Below are 23,214 nucleotides of genomic sequence, written 5' to 3' on the forward strand. Positions count from 1 at the left end.
ACCTGTTATTTGGGGTGCATGCAAGTGTACAAAACGTATGGATTCTACTGTAGATTAGAGTTTTATTAGTAAACTAGTATTACTGTGCATATGTAGACACTTGTGTTAAATAAATCAAGGGATCTAAATTATCACTGCATTTATTTTTTAACACTTTTGCAGGGATATTGCATTAAAAAGTTACAAAAATATAAAACAATCATAAAACAATACTTTTCATATCTGAAAATAGCATAAAATACAAAATATTTACAGGCATATATTGTAATAGAGGTGGTTTTTTTCTTGAGAGCTGCGAAAACAGAACATGCACATATATACATTTGTGGGGTGGGGAACCAAGATGGTTACAGGATTTTCTATAAATTACATGAAATGCAAGTAATTTTTCTTTAATGTTTTAAAAGTAGAACAATATACATTAATTCCAGTCAGGAAAAACCAGTCTAGGTTTTTTGAGGAAAGTCTATTATTGTGAGTATAAAAAGAATTTATTACCATTGGGTTATTTAAATTTGTCATACACAGTTTTGTCAGTGAGGGCCAACTGGATTGGTAAACATTACCAGAATGGAAGATAGACAGTGCAACTTTTCTTTGATGAATTCTGGAAGTTTCTTATCTTCTCTATACCTAAGAAGATACCAATATTCCAATTTTAATCTTTTGGGATAACACTTTTTATTTTACATCATTCTAGTATGTAAGAGAAGTAATCTTACAATAAGTAAGAACCACACTGAATACTTGTGAAGGAAGCAAAATTGTAATGAACTCTGTTGCAATTGGGGGGGGGGGGAGGCTAGGTTTTAGTTCTCAAAACTGTATTAAATTGTACTGCAAACCTAAAATGGTTTGACAATGGATTCCCAACTATGTTTCAGTCCAATGGAAGGATAGGAGGCTAACCTATAGTGATACTCGGGTTGTTTGACCTCAGCTACAAAGTAGATGGAGATCTCTGAAGCACAAGAGATTCTTTACAATATTCTCTGGCACTGAAGAGAATTTAGGAAAGCTGATATTAATCCACCTGCGGAAGCAGGATCTTCATTTATGAGGCAGAATTAGCCAGGAATTAATTACTCATGTATCTAAAGGTTAAAAAGTTTCCATTCCTGATCTTGCTAGGTGATGGTAATTTCTAATTCATTCAATTTATTTAAAATGGAGAAACAACCACATTGAGCCAGACAATATTGGATTTCATGAGCATATGTGAAGAATAAACTCCTGAAATGACAACTATGGTGACGGGCATAACCAGTTACTAAGAACTCATTTGTGAACTAGCTTCCTAGGCTATTCTCTCCTGAAGTACCTTTCTGGAGCCCCGAAAGCATTTTCCTACTAAATATGATGAAAGCTGGTGCTTTGCTTTGCAGCAGGCCAGTTTTCTAATTTTGTTTCATTAAAAGTCATTTTAAAAAAATCAGGTAAATTAGAAGAGGATCAAAGTGGAGTCCACAAGCTTTCATCTCTTGCATTAAATGTTTTGATTAGAACTATTATCTCATTAACAAATGAAACCAATGGTCTAATGATTTAAACCACACTTTCAGGCAAAAGATAAGGGATAAAAAAAATTAACAATTGTATGTTATGGTTGTATTTTGCACATAGAGAACAAAAATTGGTCAACCATATGTAACCTGCACTGTGAACAATAATGTGGTTGGGGTGTGGTACAAATTCAAAAATCAGGAGTGAGTAAATTAAAGTTACGTTAACCATAAATAGGTTACATTTTCCCCCCCAGATTTCTCCTACATAAATATATTTTAAATACTGGAAGTTTCTAAAATTGATTCCTCAACTGCTGTTTTGTAACATCAGGAGTTTTTGTTGTTTAATGTTAAAACACAACCACTAGATGAATTTGCACATAATCGTAGAACATTGGTTTCTGCACAAGTATATATGCATATTGTAAGAAAGCAGTTATCCAGTTGCTACCCCCAAGCAAAGGCAGGGGGAGTCAACAAAAACTTAGTGACAGTTCACTAGCAGATTCCTATTTTTGTCATTATATACAAGTCAGGAATTGTGTCTTTAAATAAGTTTGTCTAAGAATTAAGAGTTTTAAGAATTTTGAATTATTATAGTTTGCTTTAATCATATTTGCTGGTCTATATATAAATCAGGCTTCACAGATTATTTCAGCTCAATAATTCCAACTGAGTGCAAACAAAGCATTCAAGTCACATTTCAACACATGCCTACTAATGGATTATAATATATGTTCCCTGTTTTCCTAGTCTTTACATGAAAGTGAGTTTTCAGAACATGAATTATACTATCAAAAATCTGGAGATTACTGTATAATTGGAGGACTGTCCATTCATTTAAAAAATGTTCAGATTGAACAAACTGGTTTAGAATTAAGAGTTTGTAAAAAGGTGGCTCTTGTACTCTTAGAAGACATTTATGTGTCATGTTTCCAAGGGTGGCTTAATTCAGTGGTGGGATTCAGCCAGTTCTGTCTGGTTCGGGTGAACCAGTAGTTGTGACTGCGGGAGGCTCCGCCCACCCGCAATGCGTGACCAAAGAGCATTTGCGGAAGGCCGTGCACATGTGCAGAGGAGGCATGTGTGAGCGAATATAGTATGTGCATACATGCGCTCACATTTACAAACTGATAGGGAAGGTAAGTGAGTAGCACCTCCGACTTAATTACTTTCTTTAATTTTGCCTCTGAATTAGTTCAGTGTTAAAGGACAAGCAAGATAAAAACTATATGATTCAGGGCAGTCTAGATTTAATTTTTCATTTAAAAATTGAATCATGATATTGAAAAATATAATTTGGCATTTGAATAATTTGACATTTAAATCTTTTTCTCTATATACATACCCACATAACATTTTTATTGTTTATTGGTTTTCCTATTTTTATTGTTTTTAGGGGGGGTGTCTTCTTTCTCTCTCTTAATTCTAATTTAGATTTGTTAAACATAATTTATTATATAACAGTTTAGCAGTACAACAGATAGCTGATGAAAAACAAATGGAGAAAAAACAAAATATCAGAATTTGCAAACTGAAATTTTAATATTTAATTTAAATTCAAAATTGACACACTGACTTTACAAAAATCACCTTGCTTGGAACTTCCCACATACTAAAATCTGCACAGTCCCCACACTCTTGCTTAGAAATCAAATGGGAAAATATGAAGTCTAGAGACTGATATTTATTGAAGGATTACTTAATAATAACAAAACTGACACATACCTAACTGTGTCACCAGCTGGAGATGTGTAAGTAATAGAGGAAACGCCAGCCTGAGCAACCAATTGGGATCCATCATTAAATTGAACCCATACTGCCCCACTTGTGAACTAGAAGGGAAAAAAAGATTATTTCATATATGGAAGTCTAAAAAATAGCTGTTTGCTTAATCATTGAACAAGAATTGATAATCAAAAAAAGTACCTCACATTGTAAGGCCATTACATTATATTAAAGTGGTTTCATAATTAGGACCTGGCTTCAGGCTTAAATGAGAAGCAATCTCCATTATTTTGGTTATTTGGTTTCGTCTCAAAGTAGTGATTTATTCAGAGAAATAACTCATTCCACTGTAGACAAAACATTGCATTGGATAGAAATCATTGCATTCATTTTTCAATGCAAATAGTGTTGCCTACTATTTGGGCAAGGTATAATCAGTTTTTTTGGCAAATTATATACTGGCTCATGCACCTATTCATATGCATTGTAATCCTGGCAATTTTTACATATCAAGTACAATAAGAAACCAATGGTAATATTATGTTCTACTATTAACTACACCCTAATCTCTAGCAAATTTCAAAACATGGGCAGAGAGAGAACAGAGCAGGGGTGAAATGTTACCAGATCAGACCGGATCAGGTGAGTAGGTAGTGGAGTTTGGTTCTGGTTTGCCGATCGGTAGCAATCGCTGGCTGGCCAAACCCCCGAACCAGTCCACGGCCCGCAGTCCAGCCTTCGCAACACCGGAACACCGGGAAGGCAGCTCACCACCTGCTCGCCCTCAGGTCAGGGGCCGGGGCCCATTCCCCAAGGCCCTGGAGCCGCCGCCTTCCCCAACCGGGTCAGGGAATGCACCATTCCCCGACTCTGGTCTTTCTCCGGAGCCGCCGCCCGCTCGCTGCCTGTTCCCCCTTCGCCTTTGGTCAGGGCCCAGGGATACCTCATTCCCCTGAGACCCCGGAACCACCCCCTGCTTGCCGCCTGCCTCAACCGGGTCGAGGAATGCACCATTCCCAGACACCAGCCTTGTCCCGGAGCCGCCATCCGCTCTTTCTTCGCCACGCAGCATATATATTACTTTCTTCCAGTGTCTGGCTGCCAGGAAAGGCAAGAGTCCAAAAGTTAGAGTCCCTCTCCTTGAATCTGCCGCCGCCATTGCTGTGTTTTCCATGCACCGACTGTGCAAGCGCACTCGTTTATTTCATTTATTTATCAGTGGCAGGTTGGGTGTGCGCTTGCGCAGCCAGCGCATAGAACAAGGTGGCATATTCAAGGAGAGGAACTCCGGTAACTTTTGGATGCTTGCCTTTCCCGGCAGCCAGCCGCTGGAAGAAAGTAAGTATATGCTGCGTGGCAAAGGAAGAGCGGGCGGCTGCTCCGGGACAAGGCTGGTGTCGGGGAATGGTGCATTCCAGACCCCGGGCGAGCAGGGGGCGACTCCGGGGCCTCAGGGAATGGAGCGTCCCCTGACCAAAGGCGAAGGGCGAGCGGGCAGTGAGTGGGCGGCAGCTCCGGAGAAAAGCCAGAGTCGGGGAATGGTACATTCCCCGACCCCGTTGAGGCAGGTGGCTGCTCCGGGGCCTAGGTGAAGGGAGAACAGGTGGCGAAGGAAAGGGAAAAGAATTTTTTTTCCCTACTGGGTTCTGTGGGCGTGGCTTGGTGGGGGGGTTGTGACTGAGTGGGCATGGCTGTGAGTGACATTGAGTTGGCCACGCCCACTCAGTCACAGGACACACCCACCCACCAAGCCACACCCACAGAGTAGGTAGCAAAATTTAGATTTCAACCCTGGAATAGAGTTACAGCTTTACATATCAATTTGTGACTTGCTCTCTCCTCCACCTTCACTGTGATCATATAAATCTGACTGGGGTTTTTCTGAAGTGAATTACTGACTCACCTGAGAAGCCCAGCCAACATTCTTTACAAAAACAGACTTTAGCAATTGTGCTGAATGTGGAACACAGTCATTGGAGCTACCAGAAGAGCTCTTTGATTCAGATGGAGCTTCTGTGAATGCAGATCCTTCATAACATATCTAGAAGGTATTCATGGAAATATAAGATTGCAATAACAGATCAAACTTTGCCAGAGGTTTCAGTATTTAAGAAAATAATTTAACTTCATTAGCTATATGCCAGGAATTCAATCTCGTCTTTATGCACCCTAACACTATTGCTCGGGTCTATCTAAACAATCTTGGGCAGTTACCAAAATTAAAATTTAAATGTACAGTATATATACTTAAAGATCTCATAATAAAAGAAAGATCTGCATCTGCTTACTTACAGATAGGTTAATATTAGATGCTTGAGTTGAAGATTCAGATTTGGCAACATTTCTCTTCAAAGCTGCACTCATCAAAGATGGGGCTGTACTTGATAAAGCTTTTGGAGATTCAGGATTTCCTGGTTTACTGAGGTGGAGAAAAGATATATTTAGCTCTACATGAAAGCATAAATGAAAATCTCTATGAAAGTGTCAGCCATGTGAGAAGCAATTATATTGAAAAATAAAGAACACCAAATGTGACAGCTTACCGACCAACAATAATGGGGAAAAATGGAACACTTTCACTTCTTTCTTCTGCCAGAATGGCAGTTTCTAGTGCAAGGCAAATGCGATGAGCCTATTAAAATAAGGAAATGAATACATAAAGGCACATTAAAATTACACTGATAATGTAGTTTTGTTCCTTTATGATGGAATAGGAGTACAGCGGACAACAGCAATAACAGTGGAAAGTGTTGATAATTCTATAAAAAAGGCAATTTAAAGCTATATATCTGAAAGTGATCAATCTATTAAAAGTTATTTATTCACCAATTGATATTATTTTTCATTGATTCATTTGCCCCAACTGTCTATCACAAATTCTTACAGTTTTTTAAACATAGAGCTGGAACAAAATAGATGAATTGGAAAATGCACTTTCACACCTCCACTTTTAAAAATATAAACAATACTCACTTCATTTGCATGATGCACATATATTTGTATATCCTTCTGTAAAATTTCATTTTCTTCTCTTATTGTATAGGCTTTTCCAGATTTTTCAATTATTCGTATTGCTCCTGCTGCTTTGTGTATTTTTGCCCCTAGAAGGAAAAAAATGGTCAAGTAGAGAAAAGGTACTCTCATACTCTTTGATGTATATTAAAAGAAAATAAAATTACAGTTGAAAATTTCCAACAGTTCAATATTATTCAATACCAGAATAAAACACAAATACAATCTGTCTGCCTGAAGAATAATAAATATTGGGGGGGGGGGGGAATCCTTGGAATACAAATTTCTCACTGCCTTCAAAACATCCTATTAAAAAATTGCACAGGAATAGCAGCTCTCTTTTATGATTTTAAATCAATGTTAGGAAATATTTTACAGATAGTCCTCAGATTATGATCACTCGTTCCAATGTCCATTCAGAATTATGAAAGCACTGAATGAATGGTACTTATGATAGGTCCTAGTAGTTCCAGATATCACAGCATCCTCACAGTCACCAACTCTGATATTCCCCCACTGCTACATTGCTCAGTTACTTGTTTAGTGACATGAGTAGCTATATAAGGGTATCTGAGGAACCACCTTACCTCAATGGGACTAACCCACCCCACTCATTCCAATGGAAAGGGCCCACTTCGGATCATGTAGGCGAAAGAATTTCAGCTGGCAGGGTCAAGAAAAGAAACTATTCTGTGACCCCTGCCCTCTGGAATATTCTCCCATCAGAGATGCGGGCCACCCCCCCACATTCTTGGCCTTCTAGAAGAGCCTAAAAACTTGGCCTGGGGTCCCAACAGGGACCTGCTACAGTGATGGGATATGTGTGTACAGTGGTGGGATATGTGTGTACTCCGACAGGGTAGAGAATATTCTCCCCCCTTCCCAGCTGCTCATTAGCTTTTAAGTTTTAACTCTCTATTCAATTTTTCTAATTGTAATTGTTTTTAGCACTTTTTAACTTTTTATTATATTATAAGCTGCCCAGAATTGCTGTAGCAGCATAATTGATGATATAGACATTTAATAAATAAAAATATAAATAAATAAATAAATAAAACCAACGGAGAATCTAGCAGGAAGTCAGAAGTTGCAGTCATGCAATATCCTGGCTCGATGACAGCAACCTGGACTGCTGGAATTGCCACTGCTAAGCAACATGGTGACGCAATGTTGCACTTGGCAACCAGATTGTTTAGCAACAGAAAATCATTCCCTGTTGCCACTGAAACCTGAGGATTACCTCCAATGATCAGCTGCATGTGGACATTTTGCTGAAGGAGTTTGAAAACTAAAAAAACCTTTAACTTTGCTTCTCTGAAAAAGGAAATTTCTGCCAGTTTCCAGCTATTGTGATCAGAGGAGATTCTGAAGGCCACTTAAAGGGACTTTGAATTACACATGGCCATGTCATTTGCACGCAGAGGTCGGTCAAAAAAAAGTGTAAATACTAACATTTAATTTTCAAACGATTAAGTTTTATAATAATCACAATCACTTTTGAATATTATAAAACAAAAAATTCCTTAAGTAATTTAAGTAAAAAATGGTCTCCACTATGAAATGGTATATAATGTCTAAGTGATATTGCTATAAAAGCACAAGAAAAACATATTTAGTAGTGCCCAGCATGTTAGCCAAATATGTCCCAAAGATGCTTTTTCAGGAGGCAACTGGACTGTCTTGTTTTTTCTTTAAAGATGTTTTCCTTCTCATCCAAGAAGCTTCTTCACCTCTGACAGGATAGTGAGGAATGGAAAGATTCCTTGCAGACAGCTGGTCATTTGCACCCTTTTAGGATTGTTGAAGCACTTGGAGGTTTCTCTGGTTCCTGGTTCCTGTAGTCCTGTAAACTGCAGACTATAGGAACCAGGAGTACTAATCAGGTGACCCTGAGGATACAGATAAAGCACCAAGTGCTTCAATGACCCTCTAGAATATAAATCCTTCCATTCCCTATCCTGTTAGAGGTGAAGAGATTTCTTGGATGAAAGGAAAACATCTTCAAAGAAAAAACAAGAAAGTCGAGTTGCCTCCTGAAAAAGCACCTTTGGGACAACCATGACGTGGATGACTGAGAATCTCTACAGATTCAAATATACAAATATATTAATTTAAATTAAGAGTTTTTGTATATTTAGTGTATGATGAATAAATTAGCAAAATTCCTTAAATACACAAGTTAAGGAAGTTTAATTACAAACTTAACAGTTGAAGGAAATGTGCAGAAGAACTGAAGGATATGTACCATCATAAAAACAAATTTCCACATCTGCAGGAGCCGAATTTTCCATCAACATGCACTTGGCATATCTTGTATAGAAGGTAACTTTGGGTGTTTTGGATCTTACCAACTGCACAAATTTGGCAGCATATTGATACTTTTTCCAGTACTTCTCTAAAAGAAAGAAAAGAAAATTGCTACAGTTCAGTTTATCTTTTTACTGATAACAAGCAAATATATCTTGAGTTTAACTTAAGAAAAACAAGAATATCATTTTCCCCTACGCTCTTCTTCCCATATATGTAAATCATTCCATATTTCATTTCATTTCTTTTCCTTCCTTTGTTTTGATATATCTCCTATGGGCCATAATTCCAAACTTCATTCATATACAGATTTATGCTTATGTATTGCTGTTATTTTAAATTGATAAGAAAATGCACAAATCATTGTGGTAACCTTACTTATTATACAGAAAGCATGAGGCAGTAAACTTTAAATAACACAGTGCCTACTAAAGCCACTTGAAAAAAAACTTTGAACAAATTGCCAGAATAAATAAATCAGCCTCTAGGAATATGCAGTGCTCCTGATAAATCTTCCCTTTGGGAATTTGACTTGCTGATCTTTCTAAGGCCATGAAGACCTGGTTTTGCTACTTAGCCAAGTATGTGGTTGAACCCATATCACAGCTACCTCTATTGATGTGTTGGTTGATTTTGTACCTTGGCAGCCATATATATTATTTATTGATTTGCTATGTTTTTAATTCTGTGTTTAAATACTGTTATCTGCCCAGAGTCATATATTTAAGACGGGTAATTGTGGGTGAGACAGAGGGAAGGTGGAGAAGGAAGGAAGGAAGGAAGGAAGGAAGGAAGGAAGTTATTCCTAGAGACAGGTCAAGATAACAAGCTTCTGTCCAAAGAACTGTAAAAGTCAAAGAAACTTCAGTGGTACCTGACTAACACAATACATGGAAGAGGAACAGTTCTAGCTCAGGGTAATGTACAACTTGCATCTTCATGCAGGATTGGAACATTCCAATCCGAAATGGCAAGAATGGCAAACTGCCACCAGCGACAGTAGACAACAATGGACTCATTTTGTGCAAAACAACTTCCTGCTGAAGCAATTTGATTCAGCAAGTTTGTTTATTGCTTTGTAATGTACAAGTTTGTATAGTCTTATGGAGATGCAATGGTGAGGGGTGAAGGCAAGCATATGTGCATATTCCCTGGCTGGCAGGGGGTTGAAACTAATGGAGCAGGGAAGGCAATGAGCCATGTCTGGCACAAAGAGCCCCAGCAGACAGATCAGACATGCTGGTGGGAATGTGCAGAAGGCTAAAACTGCTGTTTGTAGTGGGACAGGCCAGCCAGGAAACTAGTTGCCAGAGAAGGGGATGCAGTGGCAGCAAGCCTGGCATTGACAAAGCCCCCGTACCAAGAAGGAAGAAGAAAACAGGCAAGGTCAGTTGGGGGCATCAGAGATAAGCGGTGATGGAGCGAGGATGGCCTAAAGGGCAGAGATCGAGGGAGGCAGAGAGATTGGGGAGAGTTGAAGCAGAAGTGTGACAGGCAGAAGAAGCATGAGAACCTGGCCTAATGACTACAACTGGGACTACCACAATTACCATAGCTAAATGATGCAGTTACATGATGTTTCATCTAATGACCACTTAGTGACAGAAATTCTGATCTCAATTAGTTCAAGGTTAGTATTAGCAAAAGTCCTTTAACTTTTAATGTTTATTCCAGTAATTCAATATTTTCATTTAAAAAGTCTAGAATTTATTTTAATATTTAAATTTAGTACTGCAAAGCAATGCAGGTAGGCTAGTAAGTTGCTGCATATTAACATAAAGGTAATTGTTGACTTACAATAGCAATTGGGACGAGAATTTCTATTGCTAAGCAATGCAGTTGTAAAATGTGACCACATTGCTTAGTGATGGGAATCCCGGCAGCCCCAATTACTGTTGTTAAATGAATTGCATGGTCGATGCGACCAATGAGGCAATCATTGGCTTCCCACAACCAAAATCATTGAGGAAGTTGGCAGGAAGTTATAGGCCACAGGAAAGTAAGTAAGTCACTGCTGCCAGGTGAGCGAGAAAGCGAGGGGATACATGGAGATGTAGGGGAAGGTTGGACAGTGTGAGGGAGGCACAGTGTGAGTGCAGGAGGTTCCAGATGGGAGCATGAGAGGCACAGTGCAGGTCAGGGATGATATACTGAGGGCATGAATAAGAGGTATGGCACAGATCAGGGCCATAGGAATACACAAAAGGCATTGTGCGAGTGAGAGTATGTGTAAGAGGTTTTACCTGAACTTTCACATCTCATGTAATAAACAGAAAGTATTTTTTGGAAGCACAAAATTGGTGACAACAATGCCTTTAAAAAGCTATTTATTTAATGGGAGTAATTATATCTCTCAAAGCAGTTAAGGAAAAAAACTTTTGAAAGATAGTTATGGTTATGGCATCAATACTTTCAAAAGGCGTCAGTATGCAATTGATAGATGATTCATATAAATATTCATACACACACACACATACTTAGAGCGGTGTATATTTATATATCTGCTGACACAGAGGATAGTAGGAAACTGAATGAGTTGAGAAAAAATAGAAAGTTATCAAGATTATATTGCACATTTTATAACTTTATAAGACATCACTGTAAATCCTAATTCTTTAGATTACTGGCTTATCCTCAATCAGCAGTGTACTAATACATGCTGATCAATCACTTCCACTTGTTCCAGGTTTCACTCTGCGTCAGTCTGATTCCTGCCACAAATTCCATCCAAAAATGTGATCTTAAAAGAAAAACAAATTCTAAATGACTCAAAGAAATTATAATTACCTGGCAAGTTATCAAAGCTATATACATTTAGGTGCTCAGGAGATGCCGGAGGTCTGTCATTAAGAGGAACACCTATACCTTCATTTGGATGGTAAACTGTGACCTTAATATAAAGAAAAAAAGTCTCATTAAACTAAAAGATAACAGAGTACTTCAAATTAAAACCGCATAGGTTCTCAATTCAAACTAATTTTCTCTAGAATGCTTTGCTATTTTTATTGATCAACATCATCTGCAAATTTTACAGGCACAGATTTAGAGATTTTAAGATCTTCAGCTGAATTCTACATAATATGGTAATGTTGGCATAAACATTTAGTTTAGTAATATTTAAATTAGAAACAATAGAAATTAATATACCTCATTTCCATCACAAGAAATCTTTAGTACTTCTTTTACAAACTCCTGTGAATTATATTCCTTTAGAAATTCCATACATACTTCTCCTGTATCTAGAATACTCACCTAGAAAATATGTTGAAAATCACAAAATAAATATAGTGCAAGAAATCTAAAGAACTTCCTTCACCAAATATGCATCATATCTATAGTGCCAAAAAGTCATTTATAATATATTACATATTGCTATCAACCTAAACAGAAAAAATCCTTTTATGTCACTGAAAAGTCATTACAGTTTTATGACAATCAATATACTAAACATGGATATTAGTAGGAAAAAAAGAATATGATCAAAAAATATTATGAGAGTTAAACCAAGAGATTTGAACTAAAGATGAGAAGAAAAAAATAAATAAAACAACAGCACTCAAACAGAGACAGATGTAAAATTAAAAATTAAGAATTGAGAAGAAGCCTTTTGAATCCAATTAGAAACATTAAAGCCAGTTATATTTGTTGCTGTTATTCCAAAAAATAGTCACTAAGCACCACAAAAACATGCAAGATTATACCAATGTTACCTTTTTAGGTACTGAATCTGAACAGAAATTTATCTGCATAAAGATGCTAGTTTAGCCAGCACTAATTTTATTTTCATATTCCACTGAGAACTTCTTACTCAATTTGTATTTCCACTGAGGGAAATCCTGAGGGTTCAGGTTTTGTAGCATTGGGAACTAAGTTTGCACTCTGCTTATAAGCAACAGAAATAAATTGAATCTATGTATTTATTGTTTGTACCCACCTACTTTAACTCAATGAAAGAGCAGAGCTAGTCACAGGTAGTGCTTAATGTTTGGAGTTCAATATTTTAGAAGAAAAAAGAATGTTAATCATAAACACTATTTTATACTTTAGCAATTTAGACACATTTAAGCATGCTTATATTTATAAGCACATTATTTTTCTAAGTAATTTCTATAATAGTATTATTTTTCTATTTTACTTTTTATTTCTGCAGAGATATTATTTAGAAATGTACAAAGTTCTTACCACAGCATTTTTTGTTTTCTGCCTTATTGGTTTCAGTCTATGAGCATTCAGAGGAGATACGATATTTCGCAGGAAAGGTTTTGGGTGTCCATACTGTGATTCTTTGTCTCTGTTTTTGATTTCAGACACAAGATGGAGACCAAATGCAGGTGCTAGCAGGGCCTTTTCAGTTTTACTTGGAAGTCTAGCTGTATATTTTCTTAATTCTTGTGGTCCCACAGTAGGTGCAGAATCAGGAGAATTTTTATTTTGTGAACCATTTCTCACTGTCTTTAGAGCCTCTTGAGGCATACCAAGATAGAACTGACAATCCCCATTTATTTTATATGAAGGTTCTGGCACCTGACCTGAAGTAGCAAAATAACATTTTAATCATTTTGGAAATGCATCGTTATTGAATTTTTCCTTCAAAAAATATATATTTTATTTTAAAAATAAATCAGGTTAACTCTTTCATAACTGATACAGCATATAATTTTAATCTGTCTAATTCAAATACGAAAATGTTCAACAAAGTTCAATTCCCACTTAAATTACCTGATTAAGATAGAATATATTATTATATAACTGATAAACTAGGTTTCTTAACTGTGTAAACAGCTTTCCTAAGTATAAATGAACAGCAATCATATTTCCATTGACAATACTTAGAATTTGAATTTGAATTCTCCGGCATTCGGTATATATATGCCCTGATCAGATTTCTGTCAGTCTCCTGCATTAAAAAACACCTAATTATATGTGTTCTTCCTTTCAAGATAAGCATATGGATAGGGAGTGGTAAAAATAAATCCCAACAACTATCCTGATAAAGTATACAAATCAACACATCCCTTCTGTCAAAGTAGAAACACAATTAAGAACAATAATTGAAAAGAGCATTATCCAAAGATTTAGATAATCCTAACTGTTTATCCTTGGTTTCAATTCCCTAAAGATTTCCTACTAATTAAAGATGCTTAAGTTTTAACTACCATAGTTTTAAATTACAGTTCTACGGTTATATTCTTTCAATTCCTGCTGTAATGTGATGCAGTGGAAAGAAAACTCCTCCTTCCCGTCTGTTCCTATTATTCCCCATATAAACTATTATTCCTATTATTCCGCCATATAAACTAATGCTAATAATTATTTATTATATATATTTCCAGGCAATATCTAAACATTTTGAAGAGAATAAATTTTTTTATTATTATTCTTATTTAAAAAGTTTTGAAAGATAAAAAAGTATTACTTAAGAATTAAAGTAATAAGCTCTAAGGACAGATGTGGACAATTCTAATTTTGGTTGAAAGAGTAGTTACTACTCTTTTTTTCTTATTTTCAAATTATAATGTAATCTATTCAGGAACACTTATTTGTTTTCATTCAAACATCGAAACATTTTGTATCAAGTAAAAGCTAGTTCCTACATTCCAGAACTCTGCATTATAATCAAGGAATCAAACTTGGGAATTCAGCTAAGGATGAATAAACATATCTCAACTCAGATGTAAAGACAGAGAGTATAAAATATGTTCCCTGTTATTCCACTCATCCCCCCCAAACTATACATATTTCAAAATATCCTGAAAATATTTGGAAATAATAAAGCGACTCATATTAATATCAAACATGCTATCCTGTCCCAATTACAACTTACTATAATATTGCAATATAAGTATGCTTGAATATATACAAGGACTATGTCTTTCTTCTGCTGTACACAACACGCTTAGAAAAGCAACTTTCTCTTCCTCTAGAGAATATTTATTCTTCAAAACAATCTCCCCTATATTCTTTAAACCCTCCCCAAAGCAATTTTCTATCTTTTACATCATTATTGGATATATCCACATAGTTTTCCTGTAACTTTTCATTATAAGAATTACTTGTTTTATACAAATTTAATGTACTCAGATTAAACAAATCCATACCACCAAGCTGTATATTTCCAAGCCATTGATGCATTGTTTCAGTTTGAGTCTTCAGTTCTAAGAAAACATTGTTAGTCTTCACTGGACAGGGAAAATCTGAACTAAAAAACAAAATATAAGCACCTGTAAGCACTCTCCATTAATTTTCATGCACGTAACTTGCTAATCTTTAAATATATGTTTACTTAATGGGCTAGGTTATAAATCAACATAATACAATATAAAGAATTATTTCAGACAGAAGTTGTATTTTAAACTGATAAAGTAACTGGCTTATTTCTTTAAACCACATTTAAGTGTTTCCAGCTTAAGATGTCCACCTATTGAACTGTAATTGGATACAAACTGAAATGTACATTTCTAATATTACACCTGCAATGAAAGTATTAGCAAACCCGATTCTAAATCATTACTTATCATAATGTAAAAGAAAGATAATACATTACAGAAAACCCAAATAACCCCAATCAAAATAAGATTTCAATTTTTACCAAGGCTGTTGTTTTATAGGCGGTGAAAAATGTTTTTCCACTGAGTCACAGTTGGTGGGAAAGTCCTCCTTAAATATAATTGGGAAATCAGGATAACAATTTGCAGGAGAAAAATCTTTTTTATTTTCTATTAGTCCATGTCTTGGTTTTGGGAGGATTTCCAAGGACTGGCACCTTTCCACTTGATTTGATATTTCTGAATTCTGACTGTGAGATGTGCCTGATCTTTCAGAGGAATGGGCCCTCCTGAGATAGCGTGAATGAGGTCTTTCTTCAATTAGCTGTGTTGTTCTTCCCCTTCCAATATTGACAACTTCATTTTTTGGAAGTCCCTGGTTGTCGTGAAGGCTTCCACAACCAGTTGCAACATTGTTAGCACTCTTGTGTTTAGGAAAAACTGTCATTTTGTTGGGAAGTGGATGCTCAATTAAAAGTCTTTTCTTTTCTTTTAAGCAGCCACTTGTACTGACACTGGGAGAAGCAGTGGAAGCGATAGAAATTGTAGCATTTCCACTATCCATTGAATCTTCTACGTTTCCTAAATCTTTACTTCTTACTGATCTACCACTGGACATAAAAGGATGATCCAATACAGATGAAAGGCTTAAACGATCTGCTGGGTTTTTCCGAAGTAACTGGTGAATGAGATCCTGAGCTTCTCTTGACAAAAACGCTGGCATTTCATAGTCTGCTAGTACAACTTTGCTCAGAGTGTTCTTTACTGTGTCAGTATCAAAAGGTGGCTTTCCAGCCAGAAGTGTAAAGAACATACATCCTAAAGACCAGACATCAGACTCAAGCCCATGTGCACTTCTTGTAGCTATTTCTGGAGAAATATAATTAGGAGTCCCACACATTGTATAATGCTTTTCATGAGGCATTTTCAGTTGTGTTGCAAGCCCAAAATCAGCTATCTTTATATTCATATTGTTGGTGAGTAAGAGATTAGAGAGTGTAAGATCCCGATGGAGTATTCCATGGGAATGCAGATACAACATTCCTGTAATAATTTGATGCATGAAGTTCCGAACTGTATAGAACAAAAAGAGATACAGGATGCTTTAAGTCTTTCTCATACCAAATATATATCATATACATTCAGAGAGAAAGCTGACCCATTCACAGAACTCATAGATACGATTTAAGAAAATCTCAACTCTGTCTGACTCAGGGGTTGACTCAGCATTCCGTTCTTCTGAGGTCAATGAGGAGCCAAATTGTTGGGAAAAATATGCTGACTCTGCTTAGAGAGAGCTGTAAAGCATTATGAAGCAGTATATAAGTGCTACTTCTATTACTTATCAATCTCAATTAAAACCTTCTGATTTATAGAACAGAGCAAAGAATCAAAATTCAGTTTACACTATATGCAAAACAATGTTTGACTTTTTTCCACTGAAATCCCATTCTTTTTTTGTGCAAATGTTACTAATAATAAACTCTGAAACTGGTTTGCTTCTGAAGCTGACATTAGTTATATTATATTAATTGTGAAATTGCATCTGACTCAATGTACAAAATATTTACATGTCATATAAATGCATTGCTGTATTTGAAAATTTCAATTTCTGAAATTTAAGTAAAGATTTTTTATGTAAAAGTTTTAAAATGCATATATTTTTGTATACAATCAACATGTAACAATCTTACCTTCTTCTTCAGAAAAGTGATTCTTCCTATTTTTTAAATATCTGCTCATTTCTCCATTATGGCACATTTCAAGTATCAAATACACATAGTTACTATCTTCAAAGTAGTTATACAACTAGGAAAAAAAATAAATAGTTATAACAAGCTAAACCTTAATTATAGATGTTCAAGTTCTAAAGGTAATTTCTTACCTCAAGTATGGAGGGATGCTTTAGTTGACAATGAATCTTCACCTCATTTTGTACCCTTTGTACCATACCAGCTTTGTGCATAGCTTTTTTGTCGATCTAAAAAGATAACAAATATTTTCAGCTTATATACAAAAGTGAAAATAAGAATGAGCAAACACATTTAATAGTATAATGAATAATAACACTATTATTTTAGATTCAGACTGCTTTTTTACTCTCAAGCCATAGTTTTGAATGAGTTTTGGTGCTATAATCTCACGTTTGATCACAGAGAAATACATGAACTGAATCAAAACAGCATTACTTCCAGTATATTGTTAGGATCTGGATATAAACATTGCTTTAAATACCTTGTAAGATGTATGGAAATATAATGAACTTTCTCATAAAACAAAAGCCAACTTCTTACCTTAAAACATGGTTTGACTGTTGTTTTAAATTTAAATAGCAATCAAAGGGGGAGGGGAACAGATTGGGACATAAATGTAACATACTTTTACACTGCAAGTTTTCTGTGGCAATAAACATCGTTTCTAAACTGGTAGATGCTGAAGGACAACATTCAAACCAGTAACATTTTTTTTTCCTTTTTCTTTTTAAAACTCTACCAGTATCAGGTCCTAGTCAGAAATCAGCCAAACTGGTGCAAATAAAAGAATATCAAGCATGAAATGTGGAGTTTATTTGTCTATTAGTCTATTTATTGCCCTGCTGGTCACTTACCATTTTAATAGCCACTTCAAGCCCAGTTTTCAAGGATACAGCTCTGTATACGCCTGCAAAGGAACCCTTGCCCAAAAGGTTCCCTACCTTGAAATCCTACAAATGAAAAAAAAATCATATTACTTAATTTATTGTTTATTCAATATTAGCCACTATTTTTCAATATGCTAAACGCATGTTTTCCCATTCTGAAATGAATTTTTACAGAAAATTGAGAAAAAAAGTATTAAAATTTAACTAACAGTTTAAAATCATGTTAACTTTACTTCAAAAAAATAATAGTGAAATGTTTTAAAATAAATAAAGTTGAGGCCAAGTAAGAATATAATAATACTGGAAGAAAAAAATTGCTTCTGTGTCCCAGGGCAAATACAAATACAAATAGGACTACAATGTTGGACCAAATTCTGAGTCTACAAAAATTTGTTCTACAAAGTTCACAGCTTGCTTGGTACTTAACTTTTCCTATTCCACCGACTTTTCAAAAGTTGGCTACAGAAGCCTTCAACTCTCTCCTCATTTGCATCAATAAGAGATAAAAGATCTAATGAAAAGTCCTTCAGACTAAACTTGTAAACTCATGCGAAATTCCTAATTTGGAGGCGGGGGTCTGTGGGGGGATAATGTAAACCTCCTGTTTCTTCAACACTTCTCCCGCCGCACAATTTCCATGATACTTATTCTCTCTCTATATATATATCCCCTTCCAAAAGAGAATTAGCCCGTCCGTAATTTGGAGAAAAATCTTAGAGCCGCGGTTTTGCTTAGGCAGTGCTCTACCTTAATGGAGCTCTCACAAGGCAAGCAATGGGACATGCCGGCGCAGGATACGCCGTCGCCGGGCAGAGGAGAGAGCAGAAGACTGAGGAGCCACTGCGGCATCCTGTCCGGGAGTCGAGCCCACTAAATGGTTTGAAGCTGAAGCTATGCAGATGGGCAATCTTGCCGCCCTTTCTCCCGCTCCCGAGGGAGACGCGGCGTCCAACACCCGCTTCCATAGCAGCAGCCGCCGCCGCCGCCAAGGAAAAACTCCGGAGGGGGGCAAGCCAGAACACCCTCCCTGCCCCTCGGGATCCCGCGGTAGTTTAAGCGATTGCCGCCCGGCCGAGAAGTACGGAACTCCAAGTCTGTTCGTTTCAACGGGGAGTGAGCCCACCAACAGAACCGAGTCAAGTTATCTCAAGGGTGGCGTAGAGACTTCACTTTAAAACCAAGCCCAATGCTTTAGGAGCGTTGGACCGCCCTTCTTTCCCTCAGGAAAGAAGCCAGTGCCTGAATCTCATTTGAAGCAGAGACTTTAAATCTGCTACGCATACATGTATATGTGTATACGCTACACATAATACACAGAGTAGGATAATTCTCTAAAGCTTTAGTAAAACAGCCTTTTCTAAAGGGCAGTCTGTCGTTCTATTGTTTAATGGAAACTTTTTTTCTTCTTTCCTGTCAGTTTTTGGATATGCTTTAGATCGGGGTCTCCAACCTTGGTCCCTTTAAGACTTGTGGACTTCAACTCCCAAAGTTCCTCAGCCAGCTTTGCTGGCTGAGGGACTTTGGGAGTTGAAGTCCACAAGTCTTAAAGGGACCAAGGCTGGCGACACCTGCTTTAGATTGTAAAGCACTCTGAATTTAAGGATGGGATGGAGTATATAATACAGGTAATCCTTGACTTATGACTACAATTGAGCCCAACATTTTGGTTGCTAAGCAAGACAGTTGTTAAATGAGTTGTGCCCCATTTTACGACCATATTTGCCAAGTTATTAAGTGAATCAGTGCAGCTGTTCGGTTAGTAACAAGGTTCTTAAGGGAATCTGGCTTCCCCATTGACTTTGCTTGTCAGAAGGTTGCAAAAGGATAAATTACTTGACCCTGGGACACTGGCAACCATCATAAATATGAACCAGTGGCCAAGCATCCAAATTTTGATTACGTGACCATGGATATGCTGCAACAATTGTAATTGTGAAAAATGGTCATAAGTTGCTTTTTTCAATACTTTGAACAGTCACTAAACGAATGGAAGTCAAGTGTTATAAGCTAGAAAGTATTATAAAACAAATAACATTATTTATGTAAGATAGGCTGCTGATTTATTTTTAAAAAAACCAGGCTAAATATTCTTCATAGTTTGGGAAACAATTCTGTCAAACACTGCAGCTATTAATAGAATATAATTGGATATCTGACAATATTCATGCTCTAGAGACATCGTTTGAGACAATGATGAATCTGCAAACAGACAGGAGGTTAAATGATTAGCCTCGTGGTGCGATCGGAACAATCTGGAACTTAACACACTCAAAACCGTAGAAATGGTGGTAGACTTTAGGAGAAACCCTTCCCTACTTCCACCTCTCACAATACTACACAACACAGTATCAACAGTAGAGACCTTCAAATTTCTAAGTTCTACCATATCGTAAGATCTAAAATGGACAGCTAACATCAAAAACATCATCAAAAAATGGCAACAAAGAACTTTCTTTCTGCACCAACTCAGAAAGCTCAAACTGCCCAAGGAGCTGCTGATTCAGTTCTACAGAGGAATTATTGAGTCTGTCATCTGCACTTCTATAACTGTCTGGTTTGGTTCTGCAACCCAACAAGACAGACACAGACTTCAGAGGATAATTAGAACTGCAGAAAAAACAATTGCTACCAACCTGCCTTCCATTAAGGACCTGTATACTGCACGAATCAAAAAGAGGGCTGTGAAAATATTTACAGATCCCTCACATCCTGGACATAAACTGTTTCAACACCTACCTTCAAAACGACACTACAGAGCACTGCACACCAGAACAACTAGACACAAGAACAGTTTTTTCCTGAACGCCATCACTTTGCTAAACAAATAATTCCCTCAACACTGTCAAACTATTTACTAAATCTGAACTATTACTAATCTTCTCAATGTTCCCATCACCCAACTCCTTCCACTTATGACTGTATGACTGTAACTTTGTTGCTTATATCCTTACGATTTATACTTGTTTCCTGATTGCTTATTTGTAGCCTATGACTATCATTAAGTGTTGTAAGTATTATACCTTGATGAAGGTATCTTTCTTTTATGTACACAGAGCATATGCACCAAGGCAAATTCCTTGTGTGTTCAATCACACTTGGCCAATACAAATTCAATTCAATTCAATTCAATTCAATTCAATTCAATTCAATTCAATTCAATCCTATCCTATTCTATTTTATTCTATACATACTCACCAATGTAATAGCTGGATTGCAAAAGTTATGTGACTGTATGATATAACAAAAGGCTTGTAAGCACAAAAGATATTCCATTCTGTATTTTCAACAAACACAACTAAGATTAATTCTTCAAGAGAATCTGCCAACACAGCTACCTGTTCCAGTTAAGACAACAGGCCAAATTTTTAACATAAAAAAGCTCTTTACACCATTATACAGTTGTTTCAGATTTTGCAGTACTGACTGATACCAGCATGCACAATCCTACAAAGAATCCAATTTTTGATAAAAACTCTGGTTTGACAGATGAGCTTTCAGCATCCTACTGCAACTGCTTCACATATTTTCGCAAGGATTCAGTTTTTTAGTATTCTAAATCTTGAATTGCAATTAGCCTAAAACTTTGTTTCTAAACATAAGCACTATACATTTTGAATTTAACAATATGTGAATATTAGTATTTTGTAAATACATGTTTTCTATTTTTTGTTATATGCTAGAGTTGCACAAACCCAAATTATTAAATACTGTAAACATCTGATCTTAATATCTGTAGTCATAAAAAAGCTTAAAACAGAACAACCCCAATCAAATAGATGGCATATGCCATCTTTTAAACAGCTGTGCTTTCATAACTTGTTGAAAGATGACTGAAATAGGGGATTATTTGTTGTACTATTGACTTAAACAAGAATCTGTAAGAGATCCTTCCAAGGAACTTCTAGAATTACATACTGAACAGATGAGCATTACCAAAGGTAATATCAATATCACATAAACATGTGTTCCTTGGTAATATTTACTCTTTTATTCATTTTTCTCTTTGACAATCTCTGTCAGCAAAACTGATCAAAACAGATCAGCAAAACTGATCTGTGTATGTATATACCCTCTGTGCATATGCACACGCACACACACAATTATGAAATACAAAACATTATTGGGAACTTTATGGAATATTTCAGCTTGCTCTCTGGTGTCTACTTTAAAAGAGTGTGGTAAGATTGTAATGACTGAAGTTGATCTTAGCTAAATTAAAAATCTAAGATTAAGCCTGCTCAATACTTGGATAGGAGAGCTCCAGGAAATATCAAGACTAGCCTAACTAGGAAATCAAGCAAGCAGAGAATCATTTATACACTACTTCTAACTTATTCAACTAACCATAGTTGAACAAAATGGCTTACTTCATGTGGAAATCTGTCAAGAACTGAATGATTTAAGAGGGTTATAATAGAATTTAGTACAAAAATGATAGATGTAATTTGTAATTATATAAACTAATGTGAACTAATATTGATGTTGAAAAATTGAAGGTATGCTTCATAAAGTATTTTTACAATCAAGTAGGCCACGGGCATATTGTTATTAACGTTTTCCACACAGGATAATTTGCACAGGATAATAAAACTGCACAGCTGTTGGATGCCCAAACTGTTTCCATTGTTTATCTTAAACCCAAAGGTTTAAAAATTTGGAAGTGGAGGGTACATTTTGCTTTGTTTACGAAGAGTAAAGTAGCTGATCTCAACTGATCCCAAAGATGTTAAGCAGGTTGAGATTCATAAGTTTAAAAAAGCATCTCGGAATAAAGCTGTGGCAATCATTTCCGGACTAGAAAACAGAGACGCGTCCAGGAAATTACCTGGAGTCAAGCTTAATAAAAGTTTTGGGATCACGCCCAACTATCAGTTTATGCGGGGCTAGACAGAATGAAGTCCTTTTCCACAAAGAACCACAAGAAAAAGCTCTTATATAGGAAAGGGACCTGAGCCGGTAATAATTGATCGTCAATCGTGTTCTGCACGGGTGATGCTTTTGCGCAGGATCTGTCATGATAAGTGAGATGGGACTACTGGATCTCTCCGAAAACCTGCCTCCCCTCGACCCGATAATGGTTGGACGCAATCTTTTCCCAAGGAGCGAATGGCCAGGAGGGTCCATCCTTTTTGTCCGCCCCGCCCATAGGGTAATGGCCGTTCCGCACCTCAATCTTCTCGCCGATGCAGGTCGCCATGGTGAAGGCGATGCTCTCACTCCTTCGTGTAATCCGTTACCACTATCGCATGACCGCCTCGTCTGCGTCCTTGTCGCTACGGTTGTCGGTCCAGAGGCCTGTCCTTCCCCGCTATGGGGGTCGGGGAGAAACTCCCTCCTTGCGGGGCTCCATTTTGAAAAATCGCGCCGTTGCAAACTTCGCCCAGAAAGGCTGCGTCTGATGTCACACGTCATTTCCTCTCTCTGGTTCCTTGAGAGGAGCGCGTGCGCCCTGGACTGTTTATGCTCGTCGAGAAAG

General features: G+C 36.7%; 1 protein-coding gene across 3 annotated transcripts; it reads right to left on the reverse strand.

Moving 5' to 3' along the window:
- Window positions 1–234: 234 nt before the first annotated feature.
- On the reverse strand, window positions 235–23,123 carry PLK4 (polo like kinase 4). 3 transcript variants are annotated; one of them, XM_058192179.1, is made up of 16 exons: window positions 22,906–23,123; window positions 17,706–17,801; window positions 16,983–17,078; window positions 16,792–16,906; window positions 15,142–16,171; window positions 14,651–14,751; window positions 12,735–13,081; window positions 11,700–11,804; window positions 11,340–11,442; window positions 8,491–8,640; window positions 6,207–6,334; window positions 5,777–5,865; window positions 5,526–5,652; window positions 5,137–5,274; window positions 3,234–3,340; window positions 235–633 (listed from the first exon to the last, which is right to left on the reverse strand). In XM_058192179.1, the coding sequence occupies exons 1-16, from the start codon at window positions 22,933–22,935 to the stop codon at window positions 534–536; spliced, it is 2,862 nt and encodes a 953-aa protein (XP_058048162.1). In that variant the 5' UTR covers window positions 22,936–23,123; the 3' UTR covers window positions 235–533. The 3 variants fall into 3 exon arrangements, with proteins under 3 accessions (XP_058048162.1, XP_058048161.1, XP_058048163.1); XM_058192178.1 differs by lacking the exon at window positions 22,906–23,123 and adding an exon at window positions 18,486–18,774; XM_058192180.1 differs by lacking the exons at window positions 16,792–16,906; window positions 17,706–17,801; window positions 22,906–23,123 and having other exon boundaries at window positions 16,983–17,599.
- Window positions 23,124–23,214: the final 91 nt, after the last annotated feature.

This window comes from Ahaetulla prasina, chromosome 8 (genome assembly GCF_028640845.1).
Source record: "Ahaetulla prasina isolate Xishuangbanna chromosome 8, ASM2864084v1, whole genome shotgun sequence".
Taxonomy (NCBI): domain Eukaryota; kingdom Metazoa; phylum Chordata; class Lepidosauria; order Squamata; family Colubridae; genus Ahaetulla; species Ahaetulla prasina.

Excerpts from the sequence above, each read along its gene's own strand:
- PLK4 (XM_058192178.1), bottom strand. The coding sequence starts at position 18,587 with ATGCCGCAGTGGCTCCTCAGTCTTCTGCTCTCTCCTCTGCCCGGCGAC. Across the intron at positions 5,275-5,525 it reads CATCTAATATTAACCTATCT|ATATGTTATGAAGGATCTGC; the intron begins GTAAGTAAGCAG and ends AATACCTTCTAG. Across the intron at positions 3,341-5,136 it reads ATGTTGGCTGGGCTTCTCAG|TTCACAAGTGGGGCAGTATG; the intron begins GTGAGTCAGTAA and ends TTTCCCTTCTAG.